Source organism: Engraulis encrasicolus, chromosome 14 (assembly GCF_034702125.1).
Source record: "Engraulis encrasicolus isolate BLACKSEA-1 chromosome 14, IST_EnEncr_1.0, whole genome shotgun sequence".
Classification (NCBI taxonomy): domain Eukaryota; kingdom Metazoa; phylum Chordata; class Actinopteri; order Clupeiformes; family Engraulidae; genus Engraulis; species Engraulis encrasicolus.
The window spans coordinates 49,152,201-49,164,615 of NC_085870.1; the positions used below are offsets into that span (position 1 = coordinate 49,152,201).

General features: G+C 44.7%; 1 protein-coding gene across 1 annotated transcript in view; it reads right to left on the reverse strand.

Moving 5' to 3' along the window:
- LOC134462820 (L-amino-acid oxidase-like) overlaps positions 1-12,415 on the reverse strand; it is a 37,374-nt gene that overhangs the window by 3,901 nt on the left and 21,058 nt on the right. The window contains exon 4 of the mRNA XM_063216038.1: positions 5,136-5,204. Coding sequence (XP_063072108.1) covers positions 5,136-5,204 — 69 coding nt within the window. The remainder of the gene's footprint in view (positions 1-5,135; positions 5,205-12,415) is intronic.

Below are 12,415 nucleotides of genomic sequence, written 5' to 3' on the forward strand. Positions count from 1 at the left end.
CTATGCTAATAATTCTGATCCAATAAATCTTAAGTACTGAAAACACTGAGAAGAAAATGATATGCACATTCATGAATAATGCTGGGAAAAACAAAATAGCTTATCTGTGACCAGGGCTCTGAACTTTTCCCGCACGTGACTGTGTTACCCTGCTGACAGCCATGTTGTCGTCACAGTTCGCGGAGAAAAAACTGTATTTTGCGGAAAACAATTATTTTCGTTTTTGTTATCAAACCCTATCTAGCCCTAACCAATACAAAGCCCTGTTCTTAAACATTCAGAAAGTCAAAGAATGCGCGCACATCAGTGGCACAGGTGCTGGACCAAACGTAAGATCACTAAAAAGAAAATAAAGGTCCGCAACACTGTAAATGCTCCCAGTAGATTTATTGGCACGACGTTTCGGACTCAATGTCCTTCATCAAGGTGCAACACAGAACAGGTGTAAAGGGTGTGGTATATATACATAGCGGGGAGGGGGGGGGGGAGTGTGACATACAAGAGTGAAGGGTAAGCTATATACAAAGTGGGCACCAGAGGGCACCTATCCCAAAACCTTATGTAGGCTATAATCAGCTACAAAGGGGCTGAACAATATATACACATATTTACATCCAAAGTCATCATAATAATTCATAAATGGGTCTAAAACATCCCCAATCACATGGCCTAAAAAAATTAGGTACCATAAAAAACACCTTGTAGGTATACAGGTAGATTGCAGAGTAATGCATAATCGTATGCTAGATCATCACATCCCATGAGTATACACATGTTCAGTAAAAAGGGTAGTCATGAGGAAACATATAGCTGAGAATCAAACACATAGGGATACAAGAAGACACATCCATGACAACCACACTGGAGCATAGGCCTAGCCCTACAAAAATGGTTTTATGTCAAATTCTTCGTTTAAGCCGGCTGGAGACATGGTGTTGAGTGTGTGTATATAATAAGTCTCACGTTGGAGTAAGAGTCGTTTGTGATTACCTCCTCTAGGGGGCTTGTTGACCTTCTCGATACCGATGTATTGAAAAAAACACAGGTTGTGGCCGGCTTTTTTGAAATGCGCGGCCACGGGGTTGCGCTCATCACCGCACCTTATGTTACTCCTGTGTTCACTCATTCTGACGCGCAGCGGTCTAGAAGTACAGCCCACGTAGGCGAGACCACATGGACATCGTATAAGATACACCACAAAAGGGGTGTTACATGTAATGACACCACGTATCTTAAGTGTTTTTCCTGAGTGTGGGTGTTTGTATGTAGTACATTTCCTTGTGAAGCCACACTGAACACATTTGGCACATTTATAATTCCCTTCTGGAATGTCTAAGAATGTGCACGGTCTTTCCGGGGGTGTGTACGACTTAACCAACTGGTCGCGTAAAGTAGGCGCGCGTTTGTAAACCAACTTAGGGGACTCGGTGTATACAGATTTGAGCGCAGGGTCGGAACTAATGACATGCCAGTGTTTTTTTAGAATATTCTGTACCTCAAAGCCAATAGGTGAGTACGTAGTGAAACAGAGAGGAGGGGAACTAGGAGGTGATTTGATCTTGGGCTGTAGAGCCTCATTCTGGGTGGTAGTATCGAAGCGCTCCTTCGCTGCAGTTATCCATTCCTCTCTGTATCCACGTTGCAAGAATCTGTTGGTTAAGTCCGTCGCCTGTCCGTCAAATCTGTCATCAGTACTGCAAATCCGTCTGGCCCTATGAAACTGACTAATTGGGAGGCTCCTGATGAGATGTGTGGGGTGATAACTGTCACCACGGAGCAAAGTGTTGCGGTCAGTGGGCTTACGGTAAAGGTCAGTTTGTAGTGTCTCACCATCAACAATGATACGGACGTCAAGAAAACTAATTTCACTGCTATTCGATTCAAGGGTGAATTGCAGGTGTTCACTGGCCGCATTAAGAAATGCGTGGAAATCAGTCAGTGTCGTTTCGTTCCCATTCCAAACATGAACATGAAATCAAGAGGCAGTTAAGTGACGATGCCTTCTATCAAAAATTGCCTGCAGATCCGACTAACCAGTTCAAACATGTTGTCCACGAAAAATTGAAACACTGGTTTGATAAAGGTGAACTTACAAAAAATGAATTTGAGTTCATGGTGAATGATTTCCCTGTGGTGCCAGTTATTTACACGCTGCCCAAGGTACATAAATCTCAGACCCCTCCCATTATAGGCCGACCTATCGTCAGCAGTATTGGCTCTCTGACTACCAATGTCTCTACTTTTGTTGATTTCTATCTAAAACCATGGGTGACATCTCTTCCTTCTTACCTCAGAGACTCCATTGATTTCATAAACAAACTAAAATCATTGCAAGTTCCAGCTGGTGGCATACTGGTGACGCTTGATGTGTCCAGCTTGTATACAAATATCCCGCACACGGGTGGTATAGCGGCTGTCAATCATTTTCTGAGCAATAGGCCACACTCTGAAAAACCTAGCACTGCCTGCATATGTGATTTGACTGAAACAGTACTGACCACCAACTACTTCTTATTCAAAAATGACTTTTATTTGCAAACTAAGGGCACTGCCATGGGTAGCACCATGGCACCTAACTACGCTAATCTTTACATGGGCCAGTTCGAGAAAATGTTTATCCTTGACCCTGACGTTAATCCATTTCATAAACACATACTATGCTACCAGCGCTATATAGATGACTTATTTATGATTTGGAATGGGAACGAAACGACACTGACTGATTTCCACGCATTTCTTAATGCGGCCAGTGAACACCTGCAATTCACCCTTGAATCGAATAGCAGTGAAATTAGTTTTCTTGACGTCCGTATCATTGTTGATGGTGAGACACTACAAACTGACCTTTACCGTAAGCCCACTGACCGCAACACTTTGCTCCGTGGTGACAGTTATCACCCCACACATCTCATCAGGAGCCTCCCAATTAGTCAGTTTCATAGGGCCAGACGGATTTGCAGTACTGATGACAGATTTGACGGACAGGCGACGGACTTAACCAACAGATTCTTGCAACGTGGATACAGAGAGGAATGGATAACTGCAGCGAAGGAGCGCTTCGATACTACCACCCAGAATGAGGCTCTACAGCCCAAGATCAAATCACCTCCTAGTTCCCCTCCTCTCTGTTTCACTACGTACTCACCTATTGGCTTTGAGGTACAGAATATTCTAAAAAAACACTGGCATGTCATTAGTTCCGACCCTGCGCTCAAATCTGTATACACCGAGTCCCCTAAGTTGGTTTACAAACGCGCGCCTACTTTACGCGACCAGTTGGTTAAGTCGTACACGCCTCCGGAAAGACCGCGCACATTCTTGGACATTCCAGAAGGGAAATACAAATATGCCAACTGTGTTCAATGCGGCTTCACAAGGAAATGTACTACATACAAACACCCACACTCAGGAAAAACACTTAGGATACGTGGTGTCATTACATGTAACACCCCTTTTGTGGTGTATCTTATACGATGTCCATGTGGTCTCGCCTACGTGGGCTGTACTTCTAGACCGCTGCGCGTCAGAATGAGTGAACACAGGAGTAACATAAGGTGCGGTGATGAGCGCAACCCCGTGGCCGCGCATTTCAAAAAAGCCGGCCACAACCTGTGTTTTTTTCAATACATCGGTATCGAGAAGGTCAACAAGCCCCCTAGAGGAGGTAATCACAAACGACTCTTACTCCAACGTGAGACTTATTATATACACACACTCAACACCATGTCTCCAGCCGGCTTAAACGAAGAATTTGACATAAAACCATTTTTGTAGGGCTAGGCCTATGCTCCAGTGTGGTTGTCATGGATGTGTCTTCTTGTATCCCTATGTGTTTGATTCTCAGCTATATGTTTCCTCATGACTACCCTTTTTACTGAACATGTGTATACTCATGGGATGTGATGATCTAGCATACGATTATGCATTACTCTGCAATCTACCTGTATACCTACAAGGTGTTTTTTATGGTACCTAATTTTTTTAGGCCATGTGATTGGGGATGTTTTAGACCCATTTATGAATTATTATGATGACTTTGGATGTAAATATGTGTATATAGTGTTCAGCCCCTTTGTAGCTGATTATAGCCTACATAAGGTTTTGGGATAGGTGCCCTCTGGTGCCCACTTTGTATATAGCTTACCCTTCACTCTTGTATGTCACACTCCCCCCCCCCTCCCCGCTATGTATATATACCACACCCTTTACACCTGTTCTGTGTTGCACCTTGATGAAGGACATTGAGTCCGAAACGTCGTGCCAATAAATCTACTGGGAGCATTTACAGTGTTGCGGACCTTTATTTTCTTTTCACTGTTCTTAAACATTCTCATGCTCACCCTTACTCCTGATAATACAGATATTCCCTTTGCACACATGCACACACACACACACACACACAAATGGACACATTTAAAAACTATCTGAATACAAACTTGAAAGAGTTGCATTTTTTACACTGTTGTAGTTGTTACATGCTTTAAACCAGGGGTTCTTAACCTGGGGTGCGGGCACCCCCTGGGGGTGCGCCAGAGATTTTAGGGGGTGCGCGGAATTTTGTTTGTGTTGTGGTTGTGACCAAAATTCTGCTTCCAAACATTATAATTAGTCCAAATCAAGACCAAATTAAAACGTGTTTTGGTCCCCATATAAAGTCATTAAAGTATTGATTAATGTCTAAAGCTAGAATTATTGTAATTAATCACTCAAATAATTTTTTGGTGCGTATACACGCGTAGACGCTTAGGTTGGGGGTGCGCGGCTTGTCTTGGGCACAGGTTAGGGGGTGCTTCAAGAAAAAAAGGTTAAGAACCACTGCTTTAAACTGTGATGGTTGTTGTTGATAGTTACTGTAATACTTCATGACCGTTGTTTCCATACAGTGTTGTCAGATGGAGAATGTTAAATTATCGCACTAAAACCTCAAAATTATTAGTTTTTTGGGTTTTTGGGTGATTTTTGGGAGGAAATTATCGTACAAGACCCAAATTGTTGTTGGAAAGCATCCAAATTAACTGAATGACAACTGAAATTATTGTACATCATGGTTTTTTGTATCGTACAGAGGACAAAATGGACAAAATGATGGTAGAAATACAATTATTATCCTACATCTGGTAACACTATTTACATACCTCCACAGAGTACTTGTCGAACTTCTTCAGTGCTGCCTCACAGCCGTGGTCCTCCACATACTTTTTCACCTGAGGAATACACACCAGACACTTTAAAAAGTACACTTTTGGAACGTTTTAAAATGTTTGTCCATTTTCATAACATCAACCTCGTAAAGAACAAAATAGTTTCTGCTGAAGGGGGGTATAATGATTGGTAATGCTAGGCATACACTGAGCGACTTTTAGCCCAATTTTGTCATGATTTGTCGTTCACAGGAGTTTTTGGGAATCGGGCCGATTTCTTGCTCAATTCTGTGTCTCGCATCGTGTACTCTGCCCTACAATATCAGAACGCAGTATCTTGAAAATGGTCGAAAATGGGTTTAGACCACAACAGAACGCAGTATAATGATTTTTCAGCTAAAAAGTAATGAGAATGTTGGTTTTTTTGCTTTTTTCTTGTGTGCATAAATTTTCACCATAAAAAAGTATTATATGGAAGTGTCATCACCACTTTACCTCCAACACAGTCGTGTGGACAGAAAGGAAACTTTAAAGCCTTTTTTCTCAGTTTGCCATTTTGCATTATACTGCATTCTGAAATTGTAGGGCAGTACTGTAGGCCTACATTCGGCAACGGCAAGCAACTTGCCGATTTCACCTCACAACCAACTTATGATCAGAAATTGTAGGGTGGCAAGAAAATCTAAATTGTTTGCAATCCTTGTCGCCCCTCGTGAGTAAATCGCACAGTTGAAGCAGTGCTACAACTCGTTTTGACACCACCCATGCACATATTGACAGGGCAGTGCGATTTGCTCTTGAGCGCATCCTCGTCTCCACCTCAGGTGCGTGTTTCTTGTCCATGTAGCAACCCAATGTGAGTGCCTACCGGATGTGAATCCTCCGGATATCAGTGCGAGTATTTACAACAGTTTTACCTCAGCTACTCGATTTCTGTCCAACTTGAGTCTGACTGAAGATGGAAAGGACACGTGCGTAAATTGCCTATCGCATAGGTAGGCCCAGAGCCATATAGAAACAGAGTCGTGCAATCTCCACTGTGTGCTAGGGCCCACTTTATCATCAGCGAAATGAGCTGTTTAGCGTCTCAGAACTGCTCAGCGTTGCGAATGTTAGTTCCTAGAAGTGGGCGTAGCACACAGCAAATGCAATGCAATGCAATGCAGGGAATATGACAAGACTTGCTGTTCGTAGTAATAACTTCAGATAAACATCACAGATGGTAAAACTGTTGTGATTATCATTACAGAGACAGTTGATAGTTTACATATTTGTGGTGATTAACCCGCAGTATAGTTCGTTAGTCCTTATTTTTGGCTTTTTATGTGGTGTTTCTATGTTGAGTCTATGGAAAGACAGCCGTTTTAAGCTGGGCTTACACTGTGCGACTTTTGCCCCGATTTTGCTCCGATTTGGCACTCACACAACTTTTTGAGAGTCGGGCCAATTTCTTGCTCAATCGCAGGTCAATCGTGAGTCTCGCATCGTGCATCGTACATGGGGTAACTACAAGCGATTTCGCCTCACGAACGTGCAATCGCAGGGTCGCAAGAAAATCAAAACGGTTTGAAATTCTGGTCGTGGCTCGTGCGTAAATCGCACGGTTAAAGCAGTGCTACGACCCGATTTGACGCTTCACATGCACAAATGAATAGGGCCCTGCGATTCGCTGTTGAGCGCGACCTCATCTCCACCTCAGGTGCGCATGTTCCCTCCTCTGCAGACCGGGGAAACATGCCTGTCGCGTCGTACGGTGGAAGCATTTGGCTCGCATCCGACTGTCAGCTCGTGTAGTGTGAGGACGTGAGTCGTGAGTTGTGAACTTTTAAACAGTGAAATTCCATCGTGCAGTGTGAGCAGAAGCTTAAGACCCACGAGTGAAAATATCGCACAGTGTATGCCCGGCTTTAGGCACGACCTCGATCTCGTTGAAAGGTGGGGCTGCAATTTAATTCCTGGTCCTCCAATTGCGCAACTCTCCTCCTCTATGGTTCTGGGTAGGCCTATCGGCGATTCAGCTGCACCACCGGTGACCATGATCTCCCAATGAAAAGAATAGGCCCCGTGACCACCCCAAAATGAAACTAAAATGAGAACCTTAATCCTGATTTAGTTGTGAAAATGAGTCGGACACACTGTCTCAACCGGAGCTAATTCATCAAAGGAAAACAGCGTTACATTTCCTCGGTCGGCTTTAATTGCCAAACAAGGTCTGAGCTGAAAACGGCAACAACTGCTAGTCATGTTGCATATGCTACAGCAGAAGTGGTTGAGCGTGCCTGTGAGCTCTATGCATTGTGGCTGCACAAAAAGTTGCACAATGCACTGTGGAGTAGAGTATCATTTATTAATCCCGAGGGAAATTACACTGTCACAGTCACTGGAATATTTCGGAAAGCATTGTAAAATTTCTGCCTTTGCATTTTGCAATGTGCGAAATAGCGCCTCCCTGGACCATTCACTTTCATATGTGGCAAAAAACGTAATTACACTCTTATCTGTAAACGGCTCTGTTTCAGCTGACTCAACAGTGACACCAGGTAGCGTTATAGAATCTCTATGCTTGCGATGGTGTGGTGAGGTATTGCAAATAAATTGAAGTTAATGGCAGTAAATCTATTTGATTGGCTAACAGCCACTGAAGTCCCAGATTTGAAGCACCATACGCTTTTTGCTTCTCACGGTCATTGGCTTGAGTTGACAGGGCTAGATTCAGGAAGTGGAGCTAAGAACAGACGTCATATTTACATTACATTTTTGGCTCAGACCAGTTGCTTTTATAATTAAAGTTAATCTCGGAGACAGTCCCTTTCTTGTTAGCTATGATGTGGATTACAAAAACTATGGAACGTGAACGATGGTGGTGGAAACGCATGGATTAAAAGTTGGGATAAATACTGCGGTCAAGACAACGTTTTGAGGTAAGGTGAGGTCAATATGGGTTCATGTCCGCTGTGACGCTGTTAGTAGTTGCTGAAGTTAACTGCTGTTAATTGTTCAGAAGGCCTTTTTTGGTCTATAGATCATAGGCCTGTTTTCGAGTGAAAAGGCAGCTTTCTAGGGTCATGCCATGACAGCTGACAATCAAGTAGCTAACGCAGGTAGCTGTCGTGTTCACTGTCCCTTGGTCTGTAGCCTATGCTGTCAACGTCTGACTTTTTTTTCTTTTTGTACAGAGCGCCCTAAAACAACAATTGTTGTTAAGCGGCATTACAATGCAAACGTGTGGATTGTTAAGTGGTGGAGTGAAGGATGCAAACGCAACGTGGTACAAAAATGACTGAGTAGTAGCAGGGAGGTTATCTGAAGAGCTCAAGAATCACCATTTAAGAGCGCCGCTTATCAAAAATGTCTAATCTGGGGGAGACCCTATAGTTTGGCTTGGTTACCTGGTTTCTTGCTTACCAATAGCACATGCCCCAAAACCGCGCTTGGACTCAAGTTATGTTTAGATGCGCAAAACCACCACAAAATTTCTAGAGCGATATCGCCTGCTGCAGGCCTACAATAGCCTACAACGTGAAATTTGTGTACACAGTTGTCCTTTTTAAAGCCTGAATTGGAATTGGTTGGGAAAGTAGCACTTGCTGATAGGATGGGAGAGGTGTGTTTAGAAGCGCGCGCGGGTCGGGGGTCTGGGAGACTCGTGCGCATTCTAGAATTTGTAAAGCTGGAGCGGTTCTAACACTTGTATAAAAAAATGTAAACGATTTAAATTATTAATTTTGCTATGTCAACTACGAGAGAGACAGACAGTCGGGTGGATGTTCAAAACGTTGTCTATTACTGCCATCTGCAGGACGCAATGCGCTATGGTGGTAGAGCGGTATGGACAAAATCCATACCTTGGTGGAAAAAATACAGCGCACGATATTATACCGTCCATACCGCGCACCCCAAATTCAAGTGACAGAGCAATACGCGCGATTGAAGAGACTACCGTATGTCCGTTACAACCAGAAGGCAAAGCATTCAAACATTCCCATTGGCTGTGGTCACTGCCTCTCTACAGTCATTGGCTGTCGCGGCTTGTCGCCGAACCACGTCACAGAAAGTTGAAAGGATTTCAACTTCAAACTGTCGGGCTCGTCGCGCAAATCGCTCTAGTCTCCAGAATTGCTTTTGTCTCGCGATTCAATATAAAGTTAATTACTTCCGTCGCTCGCCTCGCTCTTGTCGCAGTAGGTGGATTTGTGGTTACTCCATTCGTGAAACATTATGTTTCAATAGGTCTACTAAACAAGTTACAAAAACACATTCCTAAGGCGGACTCCTACCCACAGAGTTAGAAAAGAGCATTGAGCCTATGCTAGCGGGACTTTTCATATTGCATATTGTGCAATTACGGCATTTGGTTTGGCACATTACAGGTATGTACTGTATGTGGAGTGACTACAGTACTGCATTAAAATGTAGGCATATTCATTTGATTGTGCTATGTTCACTTTGAAGTGTCAGTTTACACTGGGACGCTGAAGATCAACAGTGGAGCAAGTTTGTCTTTCTCCGTGTCTGGAGACTACTATCGAATACACAGGCACTGTGCATGCGCGCACACACACTTCTTTCTCCCCCGTCTTTGCTAATCAAGCTCCCACTTGTTACAAAGACAAGAGGAATTTGGGATAACTGTTTACACAAGCTGTTTAAAGTAATGTGATACATTTTCTTCATGTCATGTTTTTGGCCAGCTTATTTAAATAGCCCATGATGTAGGCTTTACTTCGCACATCGTTTGAGACAACTTTAGTTGTGATATTGCGCTATATAAATTGTATTGTATCGCATTGTATCTTTATGTAACCAGTGAGACCTGTGGTCCTATTTGGATGGAGGTAACAGGTGCAGCGCGTTGCCTATCTGGCGTTTTGACTTGCCTTGGGTGTTCAGTAAACAACGCCAGTGCGGACACCAGGAACTACAGTGCCGATTGCCAGGTAGCAAGACCAGCATGTACTGTCCCGGTTGCATATCGCAGGGGCCTCAACCAGGGCCAGGAGAGGCCAGCTTGGTGTGTTGGCGGTGCCAGCAGCCGGGCCATCGCGCACGAGATTGTGAGGGGCCATGGGTCCCAGCTGGTGCTGCGCCGCCCTCGTCAGCAACCCACTCGCGGTGTAAGGAACGGGCCTCCACTCACCGGTCAACCAGACTGTCTTTCAGCGGCCTGGACGGCACTCCAACAGGAGGGTTGCCGAGAAAAACGTCCCTGTCCATTCAGCCCAGCGCGACGCCATCCTGTGTCATTCTCCATTGTATGTGTGTTTGTATGTGTGTATGCATGTTAATGTTGCTTAATGTGTTGGGCACGTTCTAGCGTGCGCGCACGGGTGTGTGTGTGTGTGCGCGCGTGAGGGTGCGCGCAGGTGTGTGCGGGTGAGGGTGCGCGCAGGTGTGTGCACGTGTGTGTGTGAGTGCTTGTGTGGGCGCTTGTTAGTTAGGGGTTGTGTGATATGACGATGTGGTGGAGTGCATGTCGTGGCACCGGGATGGTGCCAATTGAAGTGGGGGGTGAGGGTAACCAGTGAGACCTGTGGTCCTATTTGGACGGAGGTAACAGGTGCAGCGTGTTGCCTATCTGGCGTTTTGACTTGCCTTGGGCTGGTTGAGTGGGCACTGGGACCCAGCGGAAGCGCAAGGGATGAGGACACATCCGTTTTACGCATATACATTTCCGTAAACAGTTTTACCTGCGAGACACCAGGCCCTGGCTTACCTGGGCTCGCAGTGGAGCTATCTGGCTGGTATTCGGCGTTGGTGCGGTGGAATTGTGTTGGGACCCCCCGGTCATCGTTGGCGCTGGGGGCCTGACTTGAAAGTGCAGGTAGGCTCTGGTGACTTGCGCTGAACATAGGAGTCCTGTAAATTAAATGGCTTGTATACCTACAATTTCTAACCAGCGCTGTTCTTCCTTAGCTTCTCGCTGGGTCTGATTTCAATGTGGCGATGTGTCTGACTCAGGGCCCGCTCAGTCATGGCCAAGGTAAGATGTCGTCTTGTAGTAATTTGAATAATTACTGTATGGTTGTAGTAATCTGTCCTTAATGCTAATGTACTCTCCCTGTAACCCTTATTAGGTCTGACGCACGTTTAGCAGCGTGTTGGGCTTGCCATTGGGGACAGGGGGACACCACTTGGGGCTTATTTTTATGCGTTTATTTGTCTGTTTTATTTCTCTAAGAGCTCTGGTGAGGTAGAGCGTTTGGGCTAGTGGTAGTGAACGGTCGTGAGTGACCTAAGCTGTTGGTACAGCGATCTGGAGTTGTAGGTCCACCTGGCGTGGTTCAGTTGTCTGGGGCGGCATAGTGATTTATTGCGCAAGCCTGATTGGCACACCTCTGCGTGGTGAACAACCTTTACTAAGCATGGTGTGCAGTGGTTTCCATTAATGTAATTACTTGTACTTATTTTAGGGCTGGGCAACGTTAACGCGTTAACGGTGCGTTAACTATTGAGGTCAATATCGCCCGACAATTTTGTTAACGCTATAACGCAGCAGGGTTTTTTTCGTGTTTTTTTTTTTTTTTTGCCTTTTATGACCGTCGTTCGTGGCTTTTATTTTGAAAGCGTCAGCGCGCTTGTTGCTGCTTCCAGTGACTGCTGACAGAGAAGAAGAATGTCTAGAAAAGTAGTCAAAACAAAACAGGCATAGCCTACAGAAGGACGTCAACTTCTGAATGGACATTTTGGTCCTCCTTGCTGCAACTCTCGAGCAGCATGTGGCTCGCCTTTGCAGCTCGCAAGGTTAGTCTATTGTACGGTCAGCATGAAAAGGGTACTGTTGTGCTGGCTGTCTATCAGCTGTCAATAACGCCACGCGGACTTACTAAAGCCCTGATCAAAAAGCGAACCGCGAGATATTACATTCCTCACGCAACGTTTTGGTCTACATGGCGCTGCGCGTGCATAGTAGGCTGCATCAACATGGTAGGCTATGATTTCGCGACATCGGCAACTTCGTCAGCATTTAAGATAGTGTTAGTCATGTCAACGTTATTGTTTTGAAAGATGTAATTGCTGTCAATGCCAACAGACAGTCAATTAGTTTCTAGTCGCTGAAACACCTTAAAAATAGCGACAGATAAGAGAGAAGGTGGGAGTCTTTGACAGTGAGAGAAGGCGGGACATATCTCACAGACGCACGCCTATGGCAAGCCGTTTTAACATATCGTTTTTTTAAGTGACAAGTTTTTTTTTTCGTTTTTTTCTTGTAGGCCCATGTAGACCATCCTAATTTGAGTTTATAATTTCTAATATATCAGTTTCAGTAGCCTACA